Raw genomic sequence first — 27,745 nt, forward strand, 5'->3', positions numbered from 1 at the left:
CTGGCCATTTCAGTAAGGTTGCCCAAAGGATTTGAAAGAAAATTTGTGTCTAGACGACTATACTTGGGCCGCATGTCTAAACCTTGATTCACAATGTCTTATTAAAATAAAAAAAAATAAAAAATAAAAAAAAATACAAAAATACAAAAAGAGTTTCAAATTTGTGCGTCGCGGAGGATGCAAAAAATTGTGTTCTTGCCTAATAGTGGCTGGAACTTGCTAATATACTTAAGAGGCCATTGGTATTGGTCTGGGCACATATACAAGAGGCATTTAATATGCCTAGTATGGTATTAGCAGTGGAGGAGGTCAAATCAATATTTTTGCCAATAATTGTGGCGAAAGCTGGGTTGCGAATTGTTGGCAGTGAAGTGGTTTTAATTACATGGCCTCGCAAAGGATGGTTCGCGAAGGAAGACTGGCGATTAATATATGTATGCTCACTATGTATAATTAAGAAGGAGAGAGGCTACTGTTCAAGTAATTTTAGTCAAGCCAATACAAGTGGCTTTGAAGCAACGACATTATAAGAGGAGTGCTGATTCAAGACCTCTTCAGTCAAGACGAAGACTTTTGACTTCGAGGTCTGGGGGGCAATGTTTGGACCCAAAATGAACATTTTGGCCTGACAAGGCATGTGTTGGAGAAATTGAGCCAATGTCAGTGGCTCAAGCTATATATTGTCGACAAGCTCGAAATATATATTTAGAGGCTAAATAAAGCCTACTATGGAAGTATGACAAGTCAACTTTAGCATATTTTCCTACTTCGGCTAGGAAAAACCGAGCTAGACAAGGAAGGAGGGGTGGCAGACTAACCAAATGAAATCGAAATGTGCTGAAACTTTCCAGATTCATTCTAGACAGCCCAAGGATCATTTCTTATGAAGAGTGCAAGAGCTTTTTTTGAGTGGAAGGCCTTCAAACAATCAGCCCAATTTTCTACAGAAGCAAAACTGGAAAACTGGACCTGTAAGAGGTCCAGCAGCATTTTCGGCCCAACCACATGGAAGAAAGCTCTGAAATTTGGTCAGCATGATCTAGATTCATAGTGGAACATTTTTTATGAAGACATCATGGCCAGAATCTGAATTTCTGATGGAGATATACATGAAGGAATAAAGGAGCCGAAAGTGCTTCCTTATCTCCCAAATTCATCATTCCTATTAGTGCTCCACCTCCCTTATCTCCCAAATTCATCATTCCTATTAGTGCTCCACCTACACCTACACCTCCACCTCCCTTATCTCCAATTAGTGCTCCACTTTCATTTGTTTAATGCCAAAGTAGTTGGCATGGTAGCCTATAAATAGAGGTTACATTGAAACACAATTCACACATTCACATACAACAACAACATCTCTAAGATGATCTAAGTTCTCTCTAGAGCAAACCTCTCTAAGAGCAACTCCTCTCCTTCTCTTTCTCTTATCGGTGATCACACTACTAGTCCTAGTCTTCTCGGAAGCCGACTTTCAGTGTCACCAAACCCTCTGTCAACGTGCTTCGGTCCTAGTCTCCTCGGGAGCCGACGGTAGTGCCGCGACCACAACGGTTACAGAACCAGCCAAGCAAGGGTAACGCCCTAGCAACCCAGCCAAGCTAAAGTCACGCTTTAGCAAGATCTCAACACTTCTCGGTGATGTCGCTCTGCTCAATCTACAATATTGAGTATCGATTGTGTGAACAAGAAGAAACTACAGCAAAGTCCTTACCACAAGGCACAAAGAATCCCGCGATGAGGTTGGTGCTCTCCTCGTCTACAATCGCTTGATAGAAGTCAGGTCAAGGGACACCCCCGACGACCGCACCCGAACGGTGCTGGCACGCCCGCGCAGAAAAGAGACTGTTGACCAGCTGCAGTTAAATTGGAGCCAAACAATTTCCGTTAATTTGACCACATGCAGTGCATGTGACTGGTTAAATGAGGCTAAAAAGACTAATTTGCCCTCAATTAGTTTTTTTTTTTTTGGAAGAACACTCAATTCGTTAAATTTTCCCTCTCTTATTCATTATCCTCTTCCTTGAAACAGATCAAATCCAAAACCAGCCATCATTGTTCTTCCATCAAATTCAACCTCTTGCAATTTGCTTTCCCATTCAAATCCACCACCAGAGTCCCATCTCAGTGACAGCAATCAAGATAAGTATTTGAACCTAGCAATTCTTCATGTTCATCTTCTTAAACCCAGCAAAAAAGCAAAAAAAGAAAAGAAAAAAAAAACTAAGAAATCCCAGCATTTGTTCATGTTCTTGAACCCATTCATATTCATCTTCTCAAACCCAGCAAACCCATTTGAGCTTTTGAGAGAAGAGAGATTGGTGATGGCTGGATCACTCGATCCCAACCTCACCTCTGCCAGCCCGCCGCAACAGAACATTGGAAGAAGGTCCCGTGCAGGCATGCAGCCCCAAATTCGAACTCCATTTGAAATCTGACTTCGAGCCCGCCGCCGCCCATCATGGTCGCTGGCTTTGCCTCTAACTGCAGTGATTTTTCTTCTATGCTAGCAACTAAAGCATTTGCCTCAGCCAACTTCAAATCAGCAGCAAACTTAATTTACTCCACCTCTAGCTCCGAATCAGCAGTAAATCCGACTTCGAACCCGACCCACCTTCACCTCCTCCTCCAAGCCCTCCACCTCCAGCTCAAACACAAGCTACAAGCTCTCCTCCACCGTCTCCACCTCCAGCCAAACCTCCCTCCCCAGCTTCCGCCTCTCCCTCCCCGAAAACCCTAACCTCTGTGACCTCTCCGAAATCCACGCCGCCACCAACAGCTTTCTCGCCAAGCGCTTCAGCTACTCCTCCTCCACCCCCTCCTGGTGCTGCACCCTCCGCGGCAGAGACGCCGTCGTCTTCCAGCGCAAGTTCCGCCGCAGGCTCGAAACCCAAGAACTCAAGAACCGGCTCTCCATGCTCTGCCGCAGCCACCACACCTCCATCATCAAGCTCTTCGGCGCCTCTGTCTCCGGCGACAACGTCTTCTTGGTTTACGAATTCGTAAGCAACTGCGCCAGCCTCGCCGCGTGTCTGAGAAACAAGAACAACCCTAATTTCACAATAACACAGGCCTCAATGTCCCGTGACCTCCCTCTCCACCGATTGTGATTTTTGTTTTTGTTTTTGAATAACCACCGATTGGGATTTTTGATTAATAGAACAAAGTAATATAATTTAGGGGTTTTGTCTATTTACACCATTTTTAGAGATTTTTTTCCCACTTACCCCAGTAAGTTTTTTTAATTCTCTCTTACCCAAAACACTCTAAGGAGGTCTTCCCTAATACCCCATTGAGATTTTTTTTTTGTTTTTTAATTTTTTTAATACCATTTTACCCTTACCCCTTTGTTACTTAGAGAGAGAGAGAAAATAGAAGAGAGAGAAACCATGGGAGACTTCGCCGGAGCCCGGTCCCGGCCGCCGGAATCCGGCCAACTTTCGCCGGAATCCGGTCACTGACCGCCGGATTCCGGCCAACTTTCGCCGGAATCCGGTCACCGGCTGCCGCCCATCGGAATTTGCTGAAAATCTCACTGGAAAGTTTTTTTTGCCCCCAATAGACATCTATTGCCCCCAATAGACGACTATCAACCATGTATTGCCCCCCAATAGACGACTATCAGCCATGTATTGCCCCCCAATAGACGACCATCAGCCATGTATTGCCCCCCAATAGACGTCTATTACCTCCCAATAGGACTTTCAGTTGCCAAAATGAGAACTAATCTCCCTAAATTTAGACAAATAAAACTTTGATTACAGAAAAAAACAAGGAGATTACATAAATTCAAAACGTCTATTGCCCCCCAATAGCCGTCTATTGCCCTCCAATAGAGGGGTAATAGACGTCAATTAGAGAGCAATAGACATTCAAAACTTTTTTTTTTCTTTTTCCTTTCCTTCTGTCCTGTTACTTTTTTTAAAAAAAAAAAAAAAAAAAAAACTAGAAATTGATTTGGGCACCCAGAGAAAAGCTCTGGGCACCCAATCACCTTTCTCCTCTGCCACAGCCTGGGTCGAGCACCGGCGGCGTCCAGGAGGCCATCGAAGACGTCGTGTGGTCGTCATTGTCAGCGCCGGCCGAGCTTGGGCGAGCTGCAGCAGAATCCGAGCAAAAGTCGACCAGCACCAGCGAGGCAGTTGGACGCGGTCGAGCTCACCGGCGAGTTGCACGGAATCTGGGCGTTGCAGCAGTTGGACGCGGTCGTTGTCAGAGCGACAGCGGTTGGACGCTGTCGAGCTCACCTGCGAGTTGCAGCAGAACCTGGGCGAGAGGTCGAACCTCGCCGGAGTTGGAGATCCGGGAGCGATGAGAGAGAGAGAGAGAGACGGAGAGAGAGCAGATCGGAGAGGAATGAGAGAGAGAGAGAGAGCAGGTCGGAGAGCGATGAGAGGGAGAGAGAGAGAGAGAGAGAGAGAGAGAGCAAACGGAGAGGGATGAGAGAGAGAGAGAGTTCAGATCGTGGAGAGAGGAGAGAGACATAGAGGCACGATGTAAATTCATTAATTAGCTTAGGGTGAAATTGTCATTTTGTTTTAAAATGGGCAAGTGAGAACAAAAATCTCTTGCTGGGGTAAGTGGGATAATTTTCCCTCATTTTGGGGCTTTGGGTCAAGGACCCTATAATTTATTCAGTTTTTATTTTCAATATAATAATTTATTCAAAAATTTGAATTTATTCATTTAGAGTTTGATATAGTGGAAAAGTCTATTTTGCCCTCATTTTTGCGACTCATGTGCGTCACACGTGGTCGAGATTGACGGCCCCGTGACGGAAATTTGACGTAGGTACGACAAAGATACGAAAAATTGAGTCTGGGTATCACTTTGATAACTCTGTAAGTTCGGGTATCATATTGTCAGTCACCCAAGTCTCTAGACACTGTTGGTGCAAAATACCCTTTAGTTTATATAAGAAACATGCATGTTATGTTGTCTAACTATCAATGAGTATAATATCATAATATTATTTTAGAGTTTGTAGGATGTTTGATTGTATTAAACGCAATATATATCCAATAATTCATCGATTACATGCAACTTACTGATTTGAAATTTTGTTCAAACTCAGAACCGATATATGAAAATAATGAAAAACTGTTTATCATTGCTGTGATAGATATCGTTAACTTATTCCTTAACAATTTAAACTTATTTTCGAACCTGAAATGAAAACTCTGGTTACAAAAAGGAAACATTTGTTAAATATATATCTTAAATTAGATGTCATTACGCACTTGCAACGTAAAAAGAATCGATTACTAGCATACTCAGTGGGCCGGGGAACTTGTGATCGTAAATGCATGTGAAATCAAAATCAAGGTCGGCAGTATGCATCAGCGGCTGACAGGTACCCACCGGCGCGCTCGTAGCCCAGGTGAAACTTCTCATTCATGAATGGTAGCTACGGTGGTCCAGACCATGGATGAGAGTGATGAGACTGTGAAGGAATTTACGAGTGCATGTCCTTGTCTCCATGTAAACGTGAGGTTAGAAATATATATCAGTCAGATTAAAGTTTTCATTTTGCTATGTGGTTCTACACAGCCTCTGAAAATCAAATCTCGATCATAAGTTTTTGTTGGGTTCTTCTCATCTTCACTTGCTTTATGGGTTTCCATGTGCGACTATTCTCTAGTCTTATTTATCTCAGTGGAATACTTTTCAACGTTGAACTAAGGGGTGGCGGTTCGTTGCCTTCTGGAGCAAAACTTCCCAATAAGAAGACAAAGCTTTCTAAAAGTAATCAATATAATGTTGGAATGTTGGATACATATCGAAAGAAACGATGAAATAATATAATCTCACAGCAAATGATCACCACAGTAACCTCAGCAATGAGGATGCACATAGGCAATCCTTACCCAAAGGAACTATCTGGAATTCTTCCCTGCAAGAGGAGACAACTCGTGCACTGTATCAATAGTACAAGAAACCAGTTCTTAATTTGTTGCTACTAGAAATTTTGCCCACGCTTTGCCGCGGAACTTACTATTAGTCTATTATTATAGATTATGAAGATTGTTCAAGAGAGTAATTGCTTGTATAGACAATAATACTATTGATACAAACCAATCTTGAACACCAATTGTTTCTGTTGAAACTTGCAGATTTGGGTCTTGGATCAAAATTTTAGCAGCGATTTCTTCTGAAACAAAGCTAAACTTTGGATCAACAAAACTATAGGAAGATACATGAGCAACCTGCTATTAACTGATATTTTGTCTTTTAGGTTTGAAGTTTTTTCTGCAACACTGTTAACGGTTTCGTCTGATGATTATTCCTTTGCTGACAATCCCTCTTTGTTTCTCTACCAAAGAAAACAAAAATTGTGTTTCAGATTAATTGAATGAATTAATATTAACTGATTAAAATGTTGGATAATCTACAAATTGAGCCAAGTCTTGAACAACATACCAGTAGTAGAATTCCCCTAAATCAGTTTATTCTGAACAGGAATATAGAGGGTATTGTTCACAATATGTTGCGGAAGACAATCAGGAAAGCAGGTTTGCAAAATTTTTGCCGGCAGAAGTCCGGCAAACAACAAATATGAACACAACCAGATTTGCACCCAAATCTGATATGCACCCATTTGCCTTGACAGAAGTTCCAGGATGTAAACTATTGTTCATTCTGAATTTAAGAATTCATCAGTGATCAGTCATGGATATAACAATTGAAGAAGGCTTTCATATATGAATTTAGGCATATATCATAACCAACAAAGCAAAAATGAAATACATTACATATGACACATGAATTTCAGAAAAATCAAGTCAGCATGAATCTTTAACAATTCAAAATACAAAGAAGTTGCCTCACAAAAGTAACCAAACACAGAAAGAGCAGAAATGAGAATTTCAAAATAAATTTTTGAACAGGATTAATATTTGCAAGACATTGACGAAGAATATGAAAATATTCATCAATTGCTTGGTTTGAGAACAAAATTTCCAAAAAGTACTTGATACCACTAATTATCTCTGAATCAGGAAGCAATACCTCATCATAGCTTTACATGTAAAGAAGAAATTGCAGAGCATTTGAGTTTTCATTTTGCTATGTGGTTCTGCACAGCCTCTGAAAATCAAATCTTGATCATAAGTTTTTGTTGGGTTTTTTTCATCTTCACTTGCTTTATGGGTTTCCATGTGCGACTATTCTCTAGTCTTATTTATCTCAGTGGAATACTTTTCAACGTTGAACCAAGGGGTGGCGGTTCGTTGCCTTCTGAACCAAGGCTTTCATATATGAATTTAGGCATATATCATAACCAACAAAGCAAAAACGAAATACATTGCATATGACACATGAATTTCAGAAAAATCAAGTCAGCATGAATCTCTAATAATTCAAAATACAAAGAAGTTGCCTCACAAAAGTAACCAAACACAGAAAGAGCAGAAATGAGAATTTCAAAATCAATTTTTGAACAGGATTAATATTTGCAAGACATTGACGAAGAATATGAAAATATAAACATGAAATGCGAACTATTACCACTGTAGTGTCCCATTAGTTTCACAACACCAATACCATTTTCAATACTTTCAGGTTCCACTTGAGCACTGCCTTGAAAGGAACAACAGAGAACTCAGGTTCCAGAACAAAACATTTATGTAAATCAATTATCTGCTTAGTATAGTGAGATAATAATAGAAAGCACTACAACATCAAATATAATACTCAATCCTAGAAGGTGTTCAACAGGATAACTCAAACTCGATTACATTGTTAAGTTACGGAAAATAAAGAATTACATATGTCCGTCTTTAGAAATAGATTGCTTCTCTCGAAACTACCAAGCTTGATCTTTCCCTATTCAAGTATAACAAACACGGATTTATTACTTTGATTTCGGAGAAACAGAATAAAATGTATTTGTCAGTGTCTATATGTATCTTCTGTCAGAACAGAACCGGTCCTCAATTAAGCTCAACGATAGCGTTTCCCAGCAACCAAAAACAACGAAACCGTAGAAAAAAAGATAGAACAACGGATCAAAAAGTCAGAATTATGGATCTGCAGAAAAGCTTTGTGTTTCAATTAAACCGAGCAATTTCATCTATTGAGAAACAAAACATATGCACATCTAATTTTACTTCTTTGGTACGCTGTGACTTTAAAAATTCCCCTGATGCTAATGTCTTCTTTGGCACAGAAACTGTACTAACACTCCATTCTCACAAAGAAAACTAAAATCATTTTCTCTCCGCTTAAAAGTAATACCCAAAATCATAGTAGCAAATAATACATACATATAATAGTAATCAAGTGGCCTAGTGTATACCATGGATTCACAGTCAACAAAACCACCATAATGCTCATTGAAAGATGGAAACATTTGGTATTAGACCACATTTATAATATTATGTAATTGTATATATTACTAATGCACAATCAATTACAATCCCAGACAAAATGTCTAGTCTAGTCTATATATATGCTTTCATATATTAATAAAGTAATAGAGTAAGAAATAATATGTCAGCTCCGGTCTCCGGACTTCACCCAAGCTATTGTCTGGTAGTAACCAGGTCTGTACATGAACACATTAAGCAATTATACAAGAGTTATTCCCTTTGTCTTCTCTGTTTTTCAAAGTCTTTCTATTTCTGTCTTGAAACCCACCCCTTTCTGTTTACATTATCATTCTGCTATATTAAAAGGGTTGGTGAGGTTTCAGCCTATGCCCTCTTTCTCAATCCTCACACAACACAGAGTCACACAGCTAGCAAATACTTGGAACCATGGAGGCCAATCACCCAAAGCCTCATGCAATCATGGTACCCGTTCCTCTCCAAGGCCATGTCAACCCCTTCACCCATTTGGCCATGAACCTTGCATCAAATGGCTTCACCATCACTTTTGTCAACACTCAATACATTCATCACCAGATAACCAAATCCAAAACCAAAAACAACACTACACAAGAGCAAGAGCAAGATCAAGATCACATCTTTGCGGCGGCGCGTGAGTCCGGCCTTGACATACGCTATAGAACAGTGAGTGACGCTTTCCCACTGTCCTTCAATCGGTTTCAGAACAGTGACCAATTTCTTGAGGGTAGTATCCATGTCTTCCCTGCCCATGTTGATGAACTTGTTGGAGATTTAGTACAATCTGACCCCTCAATCAATTGTTTGATTGCTGACACCTTCTACACATGGCCGGTGATGATAGCCAACAAGTACAACCTTATCAATATCTCCTTCTGGACTGAACCAGCTTTAGTCTTAAACATTTACTACCACTTGGACCTCCTCATAAAACATGGTCATTTTGGTTGTCATGGTATGTTGTCCTCACTTCAGTTCTACTTATGTTACATTTGAGAAGCATGTTATCTTGTCCAACTGTGAATATGAATATCATTAACTCCTAGATATTTATTTGAGAGTCTAACCTGTATTTAGTATGTTCGAGAAACATGTTATATTGTCAGCTGATTGTCTACGTATGATCATGTGGATTCTTGTTTGAAAGTGTGAAACGAATTCAGTCTGATAACATAATGCGCTAGGTACAAACTAGCTGGTAAGACATCATTAATCAAGTTATATATGTACGTATTTATTACCTGACTCTGTTTTTGTTGGTTAATTTATCAGATAATTGTGAGGACACCATAGATTACATACCTGGTGTGCAGGCTATTGAACCAAAGGATTTGATGTCACACCTGTACATTACTGATACCTCAGCTCCGATGCGGCGAATCGTTAAGAAGGCGTTCCGCGAAGTTAAGAGGGCAGATTTTATACTGTGTAATACAGTGCAAGAACTTGAAGCAGAGTCTCTTTCAGCCTTGCAAGACAAGCAACCTACATATGCAATTGGCCCTGTCTTCCCCAGTGAACCCACCAAGAATGTTGTGGCTACTAATCTGATGTCCGAGATTGACTGTACACAATGGCTCAAAACCAAGCCTCAAGGTTCAGTTTTGTATGTTTCATTTGGTAGCTATTGTCAGGTTACTAAGAATGAGTTTGAGGAAATAGCTCAGGGGCTTTTGCTTAGTAAAGTGAATTTCATTTGGGTACTACGCCCTGACACTATAAGCTATGACGAAGAAAGGTATATTGTTCCCTTTGGATTGGAAGACCAGAGAGATAGAGGGTTAATGGTGCCTTGGTGTTCTCAGGTTGAGGTGCTCTCAAATCCAGCAATAGGAGGGTTCTTAACTCATTGTGGATGGAATTCCATACTGGAAAGTATGTGGTTTGGTGTTCCAATGCTGTGTTTTCCTATTGAAACTGACCAAATCACTAATAGGAAACTAGTGGTTGATGATTGGAGGATTGGTCTCAATCTTTGTGACAGGAAGCCAATCACAAGGTTGGAGGTAGCACAGAAGGTCAACCGTCTGATAAGTGGAAATTTGGGTGATCGAATATTGCAGAAGGAGATCAAGAAGGCAAAGCAGACATTGGGGGATGCTTTGGCTGCAGATGGGTCATCACAACAGAGTTTCTGCCGATTTATTAGTGACGTAAAGGCTAAAATTCAAACACGCATTTGAGAAATTCTTATATGTGTCGATTCATGTAGTTTCTCGTAATAACGAGTCTCATAAGAGAGAGTTGTTTAAAACCGACACATTTGAAACTATGCGTTTCTGTCAACCTGAACCGTACTAGCTTTAAGGCAATTATCAATGTCTTAACGATCATCATTTTGGCTGAAAATTTGCAGAGACGATCTATACACTAGTACCTAAAAACTGAATGGTCGAGATGTGGATATGCGATTGAAAAGTGACCAAAAACTCGAACTTCACACATAAATTTTCAAAGCGGAGCTCCGCTCTGGATAGGATATGTATATATATATATAATGGTCAAATTGAACATGACTGAGCATGACTATTTTTTCTATCGTTCTCTTTGTGAAATTGTTAGCCTTTTAGCATCTTCTGGACATGTTCAAAGCTTTTCGCATCTTTCTGAATAAGCTCAGACACAACCATCTTTCTGTTATCAAGATCTTCTTCAAAGCTTTTAGCATCTTTCTGATAAGCAATTTTTCTTTGTGAAATTGCTTACCTTGAATCATCTTTTGGACGTGTTTAAAACAATGGTGACACACTCTCTCTTAAATCGGTAAAGTGGTTTTGTTGCGAAATGCCAGCCTATCAGTAAAGTGGTTTTCAAGAAGCAAATCTATTGGCTTTTCCTTTATTTCATAAAGGATAAGAATCTGACCTTCTTAACAACATTAAGCACATATGGCTGGAGTTCTTCTGTCCGGTATGCCCCAACTCCAAGGTTGAGCTTCTTCTCATTTGTGCTAGCTTTGAATGCTTCAGAAACTCCAAGAATAGGATCAGGTGGAGCCATCGTTACACCGTCGAATCAAGAAGTCTTCGCAGCAGCAACCATAGCTACCCGACCAACAGACTAGAGATAAGGAACAACAGAGAACTCAGGTTCCAGAACAAAACATTTATCTGCTTAGTATAGTGAGATAATAATAGAAAGCACTACAACATCAAATATAATACTCAATCCTAGAAGGTGTTCAACAGGATAACTCAAACTCGATTACATTGTTAAGTTACGGAAAATAAAGAATTACATATGTCAGTGTCTATGTATCTTCTGTCAGAACAGAACCCGTCCTCAATTAAGCTCAATGATAGCGTTTCCCAGCAACCAAAAACAACGAAACAGTAGAAAAAAAGATAGAACAACGGATCAAAAATTAGAATTATGGATCTGGAACACAACTTTGTGTTTCAATTAAACCGACCAATTTCATCTATTGAGAAACAAAACATATGCACATCTAATTTTACTTCTTTGGTACGCTGTGACTTCAAAAATTCCCCTGATACTAACACTCCATTCTCACAAAGAAAACTAAAATAATTTTCTCTCAGTTTAAAAGTAATACCCAAAATCATAGTAGCAAATAATACATACATATAATAGTAATCAAGTGGCCTAGTGTATACCATGGATTCACAGTCAACAAAACCACCATAATGCTCATTCAAAGATGGAAACATTTGGTATTAAACCACATTTATAATATTATGTAATTGTATATATAACCACATTTTTCGACCCCTTATGAACAGTAAGAACGGTAAACTCTTTTCTATATTAATAAAGTAATAAAGTAAAGTAATAATATGTCAGCTCCAGACTTCACCCAAACCACACACTTCAGCCAACTCCTTCATGTGATCTATTGTCTAGTAGTAGCCAGGTCTTCATCAATTCATTCCAAAAAAAAAAGTTAGGTCTTCATCAATTGTTGTATAAATAATATCCTACTGTAACATGAACACATCAAGCAATTATACAAAGGGTTATTACCTTTGTCTTCTCTGTTTTTCAAAGCCTTTCTCAGTTTCTCTTGTCAATTTCTGTCTTGAAACCCACCCCATTTTGTTCACATTATCATTCTGCTATATTAAAAGGGTTGGTGAGGTTTCAGCTTATGCCCTCTCAATCCTCACACAACACACAGCACACAACACACAGAGCTAGCAAATACTTGGAACCATGGAGGCAAATCACCCAAAGCCTCATGCAATCATGGTACCTCTTTCTCTCCAAGGCCATGTCAACCCCTTCACCCAGTTGGCCATGAACCTTGCATCAAATGGCTTCACCATCACTTTTGTCAACACTCAATACATTCATCACCAGATAACCAGATCCAAACCCAAGAACAACACTACACAAGAGCAAGAGCAAGATCAAGATCACATCTTTGCGGCGGCGCTTGAGTCCGGCCTTGACATACGCTATAGAACAGTGAGTGATGCTTTCCCACTGTCCTTCAATCGGTTTCAGAACCTTGACCAATTTCTTGAGGGCAGTATCCATGTCTTCCCTGCCCATGTTGATGAACTTGTTGGAGATTTAGTACAATCTGACCCCTCAATCAGTTGTTTGATTGCTGACACCTTCTACACATGGCCGGTGATGATAGCCAACAAGTACAACCTTATCAATATCTCCTTCTGGACTGAACCAGCTTTAGTCTTGAACATTTACTACCACTTGGACCTCCTCATAAAACATGGTCATTTTGGTTGTCATGGTATGTTGTCCTCTCTTGAGTTTTACTTATGTTACATTTGAGAAGTATGTTATGTTGTCCAACTGTGAATACTCTAGATATTTATTTGGATGTTTAACCTATATTTAGTATGTTCGAGAAACATGTTATATTGTCAGATTGTCTAGGTACGTTCATGTGGATTCTTGTTTGAAAGTGTGAAACGAATTCAGTCTAATAACATAATGTGCTAGGTACAAACTGGCTGGTAATCAAGTTATGTATTCATTACCTGACTCTGTTTTTGTTGGTTTTATCAGATAATTGTGAGGACACCATAGATTACATACCTGGTGTGCAGGCTATTGAACCAAAGGACTTGATGTCACACCTATACATTACTGATACCTCAGCTCCGATGCTGCGAATCGTTAAGAAGGCGTTCCGCGAAGTTAAAAGGGCAGATTTTATACTGTGTAATACAGTTCAAGAACTTGAAGCAGAGTCTCTTTCAGCCTTGCAAGACAAGCAACCTACATATGCAATTGGCCCTGTCTTCCCCAGTGAATCCACCAAGAATGTTGTGGCTACTAATCTGATGTCCGAGATTGACTGTACACAATGGCTCAAAACCAAGCCTCAAGGTTCAGTTTTGTATGTTTCATTTGGTAGCTATTGTCAGGTTACTAAGAATGAGTTTGAGGAAATAGCTCAGGGGCTTTTGCTTAGTAAAATGAATTTCATTTGGGTACTACGCCCTGACACTATAAGCTATGACGAAGAAAGGTATGTTGTTCCCTTTGGATTGGAAGACCAGAGCGATAGAGGGTTAATGGTGCCTTGGTGTTCTCAGGTTGAGGTGCTTTCAAATCCAGCAATAGGAGGGTTCTTAACTCATTGTGGATGGAATTCCATACTGGAAAGCGTGTGGTTTGGTGTTCCAATGCTGTGTTTTCCTATTGAAACTGACCAAATCACTAATAGGAAACTAGTGGTTGATGATTGGAGGATTGGTCTCAATCTTTGTGACAGGAAGCCAATCACAAGGTTGGAGGTAGCACAGAAGGTCAACCGTCTGATGAGTGCAAATTTGGGTGATCGAATATTGCAGAAGGAGATCAAGAAGGCAAAGCAGACATTGGAGGATGCTTTGGCTGCAGATGGGTCATCACAACAAAGTTTCCGCCGATTTATTAGTGACGTAAAGGCTAAAATTCAAACACGCATTTGAGAAATTCTTATATGTGTCGATTCATGTAGTTTCTCGTAATAACGAGTCTCATAAGAGAGATTTGTTTAAAACCGACACATTTGACACTATGCGTTTCTGCTTCATCATCATCATATTCTCTTTGTTGTATTTGTCATTGGGTAAGAAGTGATACGTCCAAAAGAATAGAGAGAATGTAACATATACCAGGTAAGTACCAATCTATCAAGCTTGATTGATCACCTTTTGGTTGTTTACACATTGTTTGGGCCACAAAGCAGGGATGTGTTTCCAGACAATTTGGATTGAGGCAATAATGTTATATTAGTTTCAATCCTAAAATTGATGCTCAATCAAGAATATGTCCTATCCTCTGATGCATGAAGTCCAAATTACGTAGTAATCTCATAATTCGACAAATCAATAACTTTGTTTCATCCACTACCTACCTGCATTCTGGTCATACGCCTTTTCTCAACAAACAGAACAGTACGCAATTGAATTGTACTAAAATCGAAAATATGAATCTGTTGAGGACAAGCCTTCAATAACATGTACTCTACATGATCACTATTATTAGAAAAATCACACGAAGAAAGCACCTGAAAAGTCGAAACAAAACCGACAACATAAACTACAGAACAAAATTGAAGATGGAAGAATGTACAGATAACATTAACAAGTTCATCTGGTCAGGTTGCAGAGGTCATACATCAGCTCTGAGATACAATTTACAAAAAGAAAAACAAAACAAAAAAGTGATTTGCCACTAATTTCATGTCTACTTTGTACAAATTGAAGTCATTTGATCTGAGAAATGTACACCCAGCTAAAATTCCGTTTGGGCTAGCACGGACACCTATGGCATGTGATCCTCTAGTCAGCTAAACTGAGAAAATGTTATAGTCACTGAACTGAAGCCCCAGCATGAAGAAAATCTTATCCCTAATATTTGATTCGGCAGATTTCAAACTCCATTGCCAATTTTAAAATCTGAGAAGGAAATAGTTTCTCGAGCCTCAACTGATGGCGTTGGTTCTTTCTTGTTTGAACCAAAGAAAGAGCAATTTTGAAATGCATCTAGACTGCTGGCAATAAGGCGGTTCAGTCCACTGAGACTATCATTCAGAATAAAATCTTCGTTATGGTATTTAGATGATGGTAGGTCCAAATCTAATGGTCCTAATGATTCAGGCTGTACAAAAGAGCAAAACGAAAATCAGAAATATCCACAAAATAGATGAAAAATGCCTGCATATACTACAATTAAAATTTATGAATCCACTAGCCCTTGTTGACAGGATTTCAATTAAGACACGCATAAATGCACTTGTTTAGCTTCAGCAAAATGACCCTGCTTCTTGACAAAACAAGAGGGGCAGGTTTGTGCAGAATTCAACAAGTCATATGAGGGTCATGGAGCTTAAAGTTGAAAGTATAAAATGCTGGAAAAGAAACATACCCAGTATATATCTGCTAAAGCGTTGAAATCTTTCACTGAACCTTCTAGGATATGTGGATCAGACTGACGCTCATCCATAGGATCTCCTTGAGGATCATTAATTGGCCTCTCTACTGCAGGTAAGTCCTGTAGGAAAGTTGTATTTTACTTGTGTTAGTATTCCTATTTCCCAGCCACTATGATATTATGTCAACACCAGAAAAGAAAATATTATAAAATGATACCTCAACCATACGATCACAGCCCACTGAGCCTGTACTAGCCATCAGTTTGCAGTCCCCTGGAGGAGCAACACCAGATGAACTGGTAGACTGTTGACGGAAAGCCGAATTCTTTTGAAACACAAAGGCATCACATGTTTCTTCAGCATCCCAGATGGAAGATACATGGGATACCATAGTAGGCTCACATCCCATCTTGTTCTTCTGTCTAGAAATATGAGCAGCAATCGCAGCATCAAATGAATCACAGCTAAATGGGATCTGCGGAAGACACTGGGACCTTCCAGCGAGAGGTTGATCAATGCAGTTAGCATCTAGATCATGAGGCACCCCAGAAAGGAGATCTCCAACACTAATGTTGGTTAGGCTATCAGCCCACTCTTTGGCTGATAGTGCAGTGCCGTTATGTAATCTCAGGCCATCCTAGGTATATAAAAACAAATTAAATGATCAGAAAAAACAGATAAGATAAAAGGTTAACATGAAAAATCCAAATAAAGCATTTCTAGCATAAAAAATCACAATAAGAAGTTCCACTTCTGTGTATAAGTGAATTAGCTGAAAATATGTATGCCTATGAGACGTATTAACATTTAAAGCATAGGAAAGAGGATAATTTACCACTTCTCCTTGATGTCTTAAGATACCCTCATCACCTGCAACCTTTTCATGCCATGATGCACTTTCTGTAGGGTCTCCCTCAAGGTTATTCTTCTGGTTGGGCTCACCAGCTGAAGTTTGAGCAAGAGAATGACTTTTTGTCACTGAGGTTAAGAGGTCTTTGTGGATATCTACACATTGATTACTAGCTGATAGTGGAGAAATAGATGCTGATTCCAATACAGGATCCTTCATCTTCTCCACATTCATATCACGCTCAACTGGAATCCTGCAAAATGCTACAGGTGCTTGCGCTGAAACAGATCCAAGCTCAGTAGTGGAGAACCAACCATACCTGCAAGGAGATATTGTAAGTCAGTAATTACATAGTGATTTAATGTGTTGTAATTTGGGAGTTGAAAAAAAAAAAAAAAAGAAGAAGAAGAAGAAAAATTAGGAACCTTAATCGGAAAACTGGAGGGCTTCCAATCATTGCATATACATCTCCTGCACTGACATTTGAGTCTTGTGTCCATCTCAGATAGCCTGTTGGACTATCCTGCTGGACACTATTAGGGAAAAGCATTAGCTCTCCTGATGCCACACTTGAACTTCCCCATTTGCGATTTAGGTGTTCCATAACTGAGGATATCTTTTTCCGAGTAGGGAGTGTAAGCTCCAGGTGAGGATTATGTTTATCCTGCGACAGATTAAAAAGCCAAATTTGTGTACATGAGCTGAAAACTGATCCGGTGATAAAAATTTATAACAAACTGTACTTGAAAATATAAGTAATGTTGCTGCTCACCATTTCCAAGGCTTTTCTAGTACTATCATCAATTGGGAACAACTGGAGTTTAAGCTTCATAGAGTTGTTTATGTTGTTCTCTGCATAAATGTTTTGTGGAAAATTGGGCATAGGAGGCAGAAAATTTCCAACAGGAACAGCACTATTTTTCTCTGGAAATGCAATGGAAAAAACAAAACTGTTAAGAAATGTTTCACAACTGTATCTATTTGTACTTTTTCTTTTTCATAAACATAGAAAAGAGACAATCTGGGTAGGAAATGATTCACCTGCACTGCTTTTGTCTTGTCCAACATCTTTATCGATTGTTCGCTCCAAGTGCTCAGCAGCATCTGCAACCAAAGAAACCCCAGCAATTGCAGCCTTCTCCCACTTTTTATATGCTGCTGTTGAAGAGACAACACCTGCTAATTAATTAGGAACCAGAGTTTACTCAATAAGGTGAGTGTGTGAGCATATTAGTTTTGCTTAGATTGAAAATGAGGTACTACTGCTTGGTTTGAGAACAAAATTTCCAAAAAGTACTTGATACCACTAATTATCTCTGAATCAGGAAGCAATACCTCATCATAGCTTTACATGTACAGAAGAAATTGCAGAGCATTTGAAAAGAAAAAATATGCAAGTCAATAAGGCATTGATACACTTGTATAAAAATCTAATCAGACATAGTCAAGAGTCCAAATCCAATGGATTATCATCTTCTATTAAGAGGATACCAGATCACTTTTTTTTTTTTGCAGAAAAAGAGGACACTAGACTCATCTAGGCTCATCCAAAGTTGAAATCAGATATTCATGCCCATCCTTACATCTCTGTGAAATATAAAAACAAAAGGCATTTCACAAAATGCACATCAATGACTTAGAAGACAATGCACAACTGAGAGACAAAGCATAAACTCGGAATATAGTTCTGAACTGTAGCAAGAAGACTGTGAATTCAACTACTGACCCCCAAAATTAATCGAAATGTGGGGGCCAGATATCCTAACTTCTGAAGAGAGAAAGTGACCGGTATCTACAAAGTAGGTATACAAACAGAAAGATCACCTGGTTTACGTCGTTGTCTAGCAGGTTTCATAGTACTTGCATCTCCTTTGTTGCCACGATTAACACCTATGCTTCCACTGCGCTTTAATGATGCTTTTCCAGGTCCTGATTTCTGAATATTGTGACTGTCAACGAGAACAAGTTTAACTGGACGATCATGTTCTGATGGTCTACTCTGATTTGAGACAGTGCTGGGAGCCTCAGGAGGGCAGTTTTCCCCCTGAGAAGGCCGTTTCCTGACAGTCTTCTTCCGGTCTTTAAGGAGTTGGTGTTCCTTTATAAGAAAAACATGTTAGTCGGTCCAGCATAAGCAAAACGTATCACTATTATATAGAGTTCAATTTTGCTCCCCACTTCTCCATCATGTGTCACATACCGTGACACATCATGGATAACCATGGTTAATAGGTGCAATTGAAATTCTCAGGAAAGTTAAAACACATCACACATGATGAGTGGAGATAACAGTGCAGCAAGGTTTAATGGTGGTGAGCAGAATTGTACTCTACAATCACTGAATCTAGTAAAGTATTCATGGATCAACATAGTAGAATGTACTAACCAATGCTTCCATAAAAATCTTAAATCGTCGGGGCTTCAAGTGAAGCTTTGATGCTTTGCAGCTATACTTTTCCAGCAAAGACCACCTGTAACAAGGTCACGCAACTATAAGAAACATCTACACAATTTTATCCTTGATAATAACTTGTACAATAAGACCTATATGTAACTGCAAATCATTTGTGTTCCTATATGTCAAGAAAACCAGATAATTGTCAATCATGTTGTCCGTAAGCCATTTATCAACAATAGCTCTCTACAGAAGATTTTAAGTCAAATGCCCCCAAAGGTCCAAACTGACTGAAAAAATCTAAAATCCAACTTCAATCTCTAAAATTTTAGAACATATACATAACTAAGAAAACTGAACCTGATTAATAATTAATCTTACCATCTAAGCATAGCAGCATTAGTATCTTTAGAATTTCTGGAATCCAAATATAATCCTGGACCCAGCAGCTTGTTCATACGCCTCACAAGACGATAGTAATAATGCCTGACCTGCAAAGCATGGAAGGAAAGACACAAAAAAACCAGACAATCAAAATCAAGATGTTGACAGAAGAATTCAGGAACCACTGGCTGAAAATAGTCAAAAGTAATTGTTTTATTAAATACCTGATCCTTGTTTTTACTTTGAACACGACAAGTGATTTTCTCAAAATTCTGCAATCAAAATACATGAAGTCAGGGATCCATATAAGCCGAAATAATCTATTGCCAAGATAAGAAAGGACAATGGCATACCTTGCCAACTTGTCGTAGTGCAGCAAAAAAACTTTGCTCTTCTTGATGTGTCCAAGCAGCCCATTGCCGTGTTGGTTTTTTAACTGCAGATTCACAACAATTATATTATACAAAGTTGCACCTCGGAAGGTCACTTAACCATCAGAAAACCAATATAAGTAAAATGAAATTCATAATTGATTACAATAACATACCAGGCTGCTGCACGGCAACATGATTTGAGGTGGACGGGGCTAAAGCAGGATCTCCCTCCTGAACCAAAATACTTTCCCGACGTGGGTGTGCCTCAGTGTCCATGATGTCTGTTGACCCCAAACCTACATGCTCAAGTTCTGGTTCGAGCAATACTTTGTTGCCTTAAACTTGCTACAAATCCGACACTTTAATGAGTTAAGCTTCTCATGGAAATATCAGTGCAGTAAACAAAGACAAAGTTAAACTAGTAGGATGCAGCAACTTATTGATTTATCTTCGCACGCCCTCATGATTCATGAACCAAAGATTCAGTTATATCAAGATAATCCTATCTAAATTTCAAATCCCCTAGTTCGAGATCAGTTATAAATTTCCCCAGTTTGGGTAATTACATAGTGCCGAATCCAAATCCTTGCAAACAGGACTCCATCAAGCATACATAGAAGCTCACAAGTATCAACCAAACTGTTTAAGAAGCTAACAAACGCAAATCTATCAACCCAAACAGACCATAAATACTAGAATTCACATCATGCTAGCAAAGCCCAGTATCATATTTCAGAAATTAAAGCCTACATTGGCATATTCAACATCCCATTTCAGCAAAATTAAAGCAAGCAATTGAACTCCAGTAATGAACACACACACAAAAAAAAAAAAAAAAAAAATGTGTTTGGTATCTAAGAAAATGCTGGAAAACGATAATTCTCTTCTGTAAAAACTCGTTCTACAGATCCAGAATTCCAAATCACAACCTCAACTCAACTCTCCAAAACACAGTTTCTAAAAATTACCTTCATCCCAAAAAAAGTTAATTCAAAAAAAAAAAATAAAAAATTACAGAACGAAATACTCTAGAAATTTCCCCCTAATTTCAATTCCTTCGACTTTCGCAGTAGCCAAAAACGAGGGTTAGGGTTTCGAGCAACACAAAAACGAAGAATCAACTAAAGCTATCTCAATCACATAACCCATGAATCTGCAAAATTCACACTCGTAATTACCTGAAGGAGACTTCGGAGAATCCAGAGAACCCAAGAACAGAAGGAACAAGCTCCGCCGGCGATCGATGAAATGCAGACTCAATTTTCCGACAGACGTTTAAGCCCAGAAAAGAAACGAATTTTTTTTTTTTTTTTTTTTTTTATAAATTTTTTGTTTTGTTTTACTCTTGGAAAAAAAGAGGCGGGTCGAAAAAATTAGGATTATTGATTTATTGGGATGGTATCACCGACTGGGTTTTATTTTTCTGCTTTAGGGTTGTGAGACACATGGACATGAACATAGCAGGGTTACTCAACGTGACCTAATTTTTTACAACTTGGATATGTGTGTGTGATGTGTCAAGGCCTAGTTTTGACAGTTGTGATTTGTAAAACTCACACTTCTATACTTCTGTTGATTCCAATAATTACTGGAAACTCGATCACATCCTTTGTGTATGGGGTATTTTTTAGGTGTTGTAAAGTTTTGGGATCTATGAGTGGTTGGATTAGTTTATTATGTGGGACATACCGCAAACAGTGACTAATACAATGATATTAAATTTCAAAATGTCAGTGCTCAATACTCTAGAATTGGGGGCTATTAGATTATCTCACTGTGTCGCACATATCGTAAACAATGACTAATCTAACGGCTTCTGACTCTAGAGTTTCAATACTTCAGAGCACTATAAAATTTCATTTGTATTTGTATAAATTGCAAAAGTTACATGCTAAAGATGATATCTTTAAGATTAATCATGAGAAAGTCATGTAATTATTCATAATCATGTGTGATGAATTCAAATTAAAGTCTTGTTTCAACCACATTTCCAGGGTAGGTGAATATGTGACTTCACATGATGAAGACTAATACCTTTTAACTTTATCAATGCATACTTCAACCAAGGGATAAATTGCCAACTGCGGCAATCTTGCTTAAACAAGTCTAGCGGTGGACTTGGCACATGCAATGTAGGTAATGATAGTAGCATCTCTCAGAAACAAGAGCATATTTTGCCTTTAAAGAAAGAACCTCTCTATCATGTGTTTGTGTTGGTATAGGAAAGCAAAATGTCAAAAGAAAGAGAAAAGCCAAAGAGGAGGGCATCTCACCCTACAGAAAAGCTTTTAATTATATCAAATAGGAAGTAGAAACAAAATCAAGGAACCCATTCTGATTTTGTTGCCAAACCTTTGGTTGCAGACATGCTTATGCAGGCTATATTGGCATTCAATTTCAAAGGGATTTCATGACAGTAGGAACTGAAGGAGTGGACTAATGAAAAAAGAATCACATTGTTCTGAAACCCAGGGATTTACATTATACGCATCCAAAATTGTTATGGACAAGTTACAACAATCATAATGATAATCAAAATGATCAAACGATACAGATAGTAACTTGAGATAGCTATGGAGCTTGTAGCTGCTTCCTTTGCCATACAGACACGGGGGTTCGACTTTAATCATGTGGTAGTATTCTCAAACATATTCAGTCCTTGTTCTATTGAAACAGCATCTACTTCACCAATAGCTTCCATTCATCCCACCATCATTTCTCTTACTTTGAAAGCTCTTGAACCCTGCAGTTTGCATATTTGCTCAGCATATTTTAATGACATTTTTCAATAAACTCAACCTAAAACAATGTTATACTACTAGACAACTTAAAAATATTATCATCCATTTATTAGGTTAAGTGCAAGCCAGGAATCTGGAACTAGCCATTTGTAGTTTAAAAAGATCCCAAAAAGACAGCAACTCACATCCATTACCATTAAAAGACAACATTGCTTGGAGAAACTAATCGATGCCACCAAGAAAGGATCCTGGACCACATTGACTTGAGAAGATATATCCATCTAGTTCTAGTGGTATAAGGTGCAGCCAGCTTCATCCATTGGCTGCTGCAGCAACTTCATTCACTAGAGGCTGATTTGCAAAGCATTAATCTGTACATAGGGGCCCCACGATCTAAGACATGTTGTTCCCAATCTGACCGAACTCCGAATGGATTGTCCTTGAGCCACCCTTCATAATTTATGGCATAACTTTGCTCATGCACAATAGTAAGTTTGCCCTTGCCATATCTCAGAAACTGTTCCTTCATTCTCACAGAGACAACCTCTATATCAGATTGCAGAAACACCTAGCAAATGAGAGTAAGAATTGTCATGTGGCTAACATAAATAGTTTTTCTAGATTTATGTAGTTCTAAGTCTTAACATCGCATCCTGGAGTACATGGTGTCATCACTTACAGTGGTTGGTTTTGAGGGTGAAGAGGGGAAAAGAAAGTGATTACAGAGTTGATATGGAGCTTCACGGAAGAGCAGTTGCAAAGTAGTCTTACCTTTCCATCAACTGTAAGGAGATCAGCAACTGCTTCGACTAATGACCTTTGCAGCATTCTCCATCGATGTTCTGGTTCGTTGAAATCAGGATTTGGACACTAAATGGGGAGAAGAATACTTATCAATTTTTTTTTTTGTTGATACCCAGAAATCCCCCAAACCCACTTTGAGGATCCAGGCTCAAATCTGGGATACTTATTACCAATCAAGGCAAGGACAATGGAACTATAAGGGAAAGAAAATGCATTTAATTTGTGACATCAAACATAGTGTTCCACACATCTACTTGCAATGTCATTTGAACCAAGTGATGGAGAACAATATAATAAACATAATAATCCTTTTTTAACAGAGCAAAGATATGTGACATGAGGTCATTCTCTTAAAGGATATTGTTTGGAAGTGATCAAATTAACTATAGAGAAGAGAATGAAAGATAAAAAGAATCGCATACACCGTGCCATCAAAGAAGGTCTGAAATGAAAGTAATCTGGTTTACGATCTCTTTCCAAATGACAATACATCTTCATTATGCATGAAATTAAATGGACATCTACTTGTAGCTTCTTAACTTTAACAGATAGTATATTGTGCTGACAGGCACAGTTACATCACTAAAATACTAGAGAGAACAAGCAACCACTGCAAGTTGATAATAGACATAAAGTTAAAATCCCAACCTGTATTGACACAAGTACTAGCTTTCCGGGGTAACTAGAAACTATGGAGCGGAATGTTGATGTTGCATTTGTTGCGATGAAGTACCTAAAGTAGAGAAAAACAAGGTAAACATGGCTCAGATGATGAAGCCAGAACCAAAATTTTCAACATGCTCAATTCTATCCATGAAAATACTTCAGTTCCTACTCTCCAAACTCAAACTCGACAATACACAGACACATATACTGGCTGGTTTCATTCAAATTACAACTTACACTAATGAACACACATTTATGCTGCTTGTTATGCTTGTTATTCAGACATTCACATGGCAAAGAAATGCTGGTCACATCAAGGTTATGCAGAAGGCAATAGGACCACAAAATCACATGGCCATAAATTTTGCACAGCTTAAGGCACAACCTTACCCATTTCTTATACCACACTGATGACTGGAATCCAGGCAACGTTTTACCAGCTGAAAAAGAGTTGAAAATGTACCATTAGTCAAATAGTAGGAACTTAAGCAAATAGGATACGAAATTTCCAAATCCCTGAGACCTTTTTATTAATCTCCAAACCAAGAAAATTCAAATCCTTCCTTGTATTAGCCATCCCGAAAAGAAACATTCCATTACCTGTCAATATTGTTTGGAGTTAGGAAAGAACACAAAACTACTAGAACTACTTTCTGATTGAATCCTAGACCCAAAAAAAAAAAAAAAATTCTTGTGATTAAATGGTAAAGGGTTCTCCAAAATTATACAATTACTTTAACTAAACAAGCCACGGCATCTGTTTCTCCCAATTGTAAGTTTACGTCACTTACATCCTTTTAGCTTGTGAGAAAAACATAACCCTTGTATTACTCTTTTTTTTTTATGTATTATAAGGAACCAAAGTCCAACAATAAGTGGAAAAGGAAAACCAAGGGAAAAGAAGATGAAATACTATACCACTTCCAATATCAACTACCAAAGGTTGAGCAGGATCTGAAAAGGCTGCCTTCCAGTCAATATCAAAAGGGAATGCCTGCACTAGAGGACTATTATAAGAAATTTGACACTATTTTTAAAATAGTAGGATGGAATGCTAGACAAGTTGTACCTCTACTATCTTGAGGCCGATGTATGAGTGATGTCTTAACTCTTTTAGGTGAGAAGAAATCATATTTTGATGCAACAGCTCCTCACTACCTAGAGGTCTATCTAAGGCAAGTGTACTGACTTAATGGCCCTTATGGTAGGAACTAGTACCACCATCATGGAATATGAGGCAAGAGTCCTAAGATATGCAGTTAATATAGTTCCATGCAGGTGGTTTGTTGAGGAACAGTAATCAGAATGAGGGTTTTACAATCTAATAATAAACATGCACAAATATAGCAATACTGGTATAGAAACTAGACTAGTAGATGGTCTTTCCGATCATGATGGGACACATGACATGTAACTTTGTTCCATTGACAGTCTTTAAGGCTTGCTGTTAAAACATGGAATTTTTATAAAAGAAAACTGCAAAACTTACTCTATCTAAAGCCATGATGCCTGGAAGTTTTCTTCCTTTGAGAAACTCCCATACAACTGAAGCATTCTCTAACATATTGAAGTGAAAGATGGAATTTGATTCCTTCACCATTGCTTGACATGCCATATTGCCAATGACAGTTATGTTGCTGTTGCCTTGACTTAGTTGATTAAGCAATTGCGCCACTTTAGAAGCTCCTTTTTTGCCGCTGTTCTTATGAAATTTCACTGGACCAATCCAGGTAACTTTCTGCAGTTCATTGAAAGATATAAGGGAGGTCTGACTATGTGTCCATGACAAAGCCAGCTACTACGAGTACTTGAATGTTCAACACAAAAGAGAACATAATGCCATCACGAAAGAAGATAAATATGCCTTCAAGATGAAACTTGAGCCAAGTGGTTATGATTTTTCAGCCTGATAGACCGTCTCCACGGCTGCATTAAGGCTGGGGACTTAGACTTTAGATATAGTACTGCAACATGCTGTTATGAACACTACATGCATTCTATACCTTAAAACTGCACAGCTTTATGCTGTCACCTCAAGATGTAATGTTTACTGATGGTTAAAAGCTAAAAGATAATTCTTAATCTGTAAGACAATACTTCAAAAGTATTTAAACTTACCTTGCATTTAGTGAGAATGGAGTTTATTCCATCTAACGATACAGGCCCAATATCAACAGGTACCCACCCTAATAGACGGAAAATAATTGAATCAAAAACTCAGTTTCACAATTCTTTGTCCTAATAAGTCAATGACAGTGTGATACACATCTAGAACATCAGAACTTGAAACTATCTTATTGTAACAAGAAGAGTGGTCAATGAAATACTCGATTCATACATGTTCTGATCATTTAGGAAAGTAATGGCATCATATTTTTGGTCAATCAAATGCAGTCTCACCATCCGGAATAGCACGTGCAGGATATAATTCCAATTGCTTCGGATGACGATCGTTCTTGCACCAAAAGTCTTTTGGATATAGGATCTGTACATTTCTATTGTGTGCAAACTGGACTATATCCAAAGCTTCTTTAAGTGCTCCATGTTCCACCAAATCCATGGGAACAGATAGCCCTAATGCATGCATTATTTGGAATGACATCATTCCAACAAACACTAACCCATCGCATAGAGAAGCTAAGGTATGCACAGCAGCAGCTTTATTAGAAATATTACCGCCTCCAACCTGCATTGCCGAGATTATAAATTTTTTAAGTATATAGCATGACTCGAACCAAACACAACAATTCAAACTCATATACAAGCAGTGGTGACATACAATTGCTACATAAGGTTTTGTACTGGTTTCTGCAAGCCTTCTGAGGCGATATAGACACTCCTCAAAGTGAAAACCAGCTAAACAAGCATAACAGAAACGAGCAACTCCACAGGTCGATGCAAGAATCTTATGAGACCGGGAAAAGTAGTCATTAACAAAGATATCAACTCCCGATGACAAAACTTGAGCAAATTTTGAACAATTGGCAACTTCCCCTCTAAAATCAGAAAGATTCTCAAGGAGAAGAATATCTGCTTTTTCAAAGCCTTCTGTCTTTGATACCGTGTTATGAGAAATGCATTGTACCGGAACAACTTTGTAGTCAAGAATTGATGACAAGAAACCTATATATGGAGCACTAAATCAATCTGAAATATTGATCACAATACAACACTTCATAATTATCATAGAAATTAATGCTGGTGACGAAACTAACATTAGTGAGTGGCATTATATACCTGCAACAGACTGTGCAGCAAACACTTTAGGATTAGTTTTAGCACTCCAGTCACTAACAAGAACTACTTTAGCCCCGGACTGGTGTAAATACTTAATGGTCAAAACAGCATTGCATTGAAATCTTTGTTCTTGTACTTGTTCCTGAAGCAAAAGGGTAGGGTCAAATCTGACCAGGACAACTTTTTCAACAAGCTCCTCCCTTGGAAATTTTCCAAGAGTTTGTAAGTGAGGCAAAGCATCCAATTCTCCTCCATAGGCCTGTAAGAGCAAAAACCCAGTTCAGATAAATAAAAATTAAAACTAATAAACAAGAAAAACATGAAATTTATCCAGTAAGACTGTAAAACTAGTATCAGTGTAGTACGGTTATACCTTACATTTAATTGTTACATTTGCTTTGGGATATTCAACACTGTGAGGTTTATAAGCAATGGGTGAAAATGCAGGAAGGTGAAGAAGATTCACAAGTAGACCCATGTAAAGCAAAGTATGAGAGCCCAGCAGAGCTCTAGAACACCCAAGTGGGTTTTTTCTGGTTATGGGAAAGATGACGAGAGAAACGACATATAGTGTTGAAATAAAACGTCATGTCGT

The 27,745-nt window shown here is 38.6% G+C and overlaps 4 protein-coding genes and 1 long non-coding RNA gene across 8 annotated transcripts; 2 read left to right on the forward strand and 3 right to left on the reverse strand.

Moving 5' to 3' along the window:
- Window positions 1-5,090: 5,090 nt before the first annotated feature.
- Window positions 5,091-7,430, reverse strand: LOC133722528 (uncharacterized). The gene is made up of 3 exons (XR_009852813.1): window positions 7,009-7,430; window positions 6,421-6,639; window positions 5,091-6,313 (listed from the first exon to the last, which is right to left on the reverse strand). It is a non-coding gene; the product is annotated as an uncharacterized LOC133722528 (long non-coding RNA).
- Window positions 7,431-8,473: 1,043 nt separating this feature from the next.
- LOC133722527 (UDP-glycosyltransferase 86A1-like) lies at window positions 8,474-10,884 on the forward strand. The gene is made up of 2 exons (XM_062149409.1): window positions 8,474-9,300; window positions 9,618-10,884. The coding sequence occupies exons 1-2, from the start codon at window positions 8,757-8,759 to the stop codon at window positions 10,526-10,528; spliced, it is 1,455 nt and encodes a 484-aa protein (XP_062005393.1). The 5' UTR covers window positions 8,474-8,756; the 3' UTR covers window positions 10,529-10,884.
- Window positions 10,885-12,309: 1,425 nt separating this feature from the next.
- On the forward strand, window positions 12,310-14,472 carry LOC133720611 (UDP-glycosyltransferase 86A1-like). Its single transcript, XM_062147019.1, has 2 exons — window positions 12,310-13,062; window positions 13,341-14,472. Exons 1-2 carry the CDS (start codon window positions 12,519-12,521, stop codon window positions 14,249-14,251), a joined length of 1,455 nt encoding a protein of 484 aa, XP_062003003.1. The 5' UTR covers window positions 12,310-12,518; the 3' UTR covers window positions 14,252-14,472.
- A 393-nt stretch (window positions 14,473-14,865) lies between these two features.
- On the reverse strand, window positions 14,866-21,078 carry LOC133720610 (TSL-kinase interacting protein 1). 3 transcript variants are annotated; one of them, XM_062147015.1, is made up of 14 exons: window positions 20,881-21,078; window positions 19,876-20,047; window positions 19,682-19,764; window positions 19,553-19,600; window positions 19,326-19,435; window positions 18,936-19,020; window positions 18,374-18,647; window positions 17,591-17,728; window positions 17,322-17,473; window positions 16,975-17,213; window positions 16,535-16,868; window positions 15,917-16,336; window positions 15,693-15,818; window positions 14,866-15,425 (listed from the first exon to the last, which is right to left on the reverse strand). In XM_062147015.1, the coding sequence occupies exons 2-14, from the start codon at window positions 19,976-19,978 to the stop codon at window positions 15,198-15,200; spliced, it is 2,340 nt and encodes a 779-aa protein (XP_062002999.1). In that variant the 5' UTR covers window positions 19,979-20,047; window positions 20,881-21,078; the 3' UTR covers window positions 14,866-15,197. The 3 variants fall into 3 exon arrangements, with proteins under 3 accessions (XP_062002999.1, XP_062003001.1, XP_062003000.1); XM_062147017.1 differs by having other exon boundaries at window positions 17,591-17,704; window positions 20,881-21,077; XM_062147016.1 differs by having other exon boundaries at window positions 17,591-17,725; window positions 20,881-21,077.
- A 1,012-nt stretch (window positions 21,079-22,090) lies between these two features.
- LOC133719746 (uncharacterized) lies at window positions 22,091-27,658 on the reverse strand. Of its 2 annotated transcripts, none has more exons than XM_062145917.1 (13): window positions 27,524-27,658; window positions 27,151-27,409; window positions 26,693-27,036; window positions 26,314-26,599; window positions 26,032-26,099; window positions 25,403-25,651; window positions 24,832-24,907; window positions 24,437-24,513; window positions 24,304-24,353; window positions 23,896-23,980; window positions 23,215-23,313; window positions 22,629-23,011; window positions 22,091-22,445 (listed from the first exon to the last, which is right to left on the reverse strand). In XM_062145917.1, exons 1-12 carry the CDS (start codon window positions 27,626-27,628, stop codon window positions 22,781-22,783), a joined length of 1,929 nt encoding a protein of 642 aa, XP_062001901.1. In that variant the 5' UTR covers window positions 27,629-27,658; the 3' UTR covers window positions 22,091-22,445; window positions 22,629-22,780. The 2 variants fall into 2 exon arrangements, with proteins under 2 accessions (XP_062001901.1, XP_062001900.1); XM_062145916.1 differs by having other exon boundaries at window positions 22,097-22,445; window positions 22,638-23,011.
- Between the last annotated feature and the right edge of the window lie 87 nt (window positions 27,659-27,745).

Source organism: Rosa rugosa, chromosome 7 (assembly GCF_958449725.1).
Source record: "Rosa rugosa chromosome 7, drRosRugo1.1, whole genome shotgun sequence".
Taxonomy (NCBI): Eukaryota; Viridiplantae; Streptophyta; class Magnoliopsida; order Rosales; family Rosaceae; genus Rosa; species Rosa rugosa.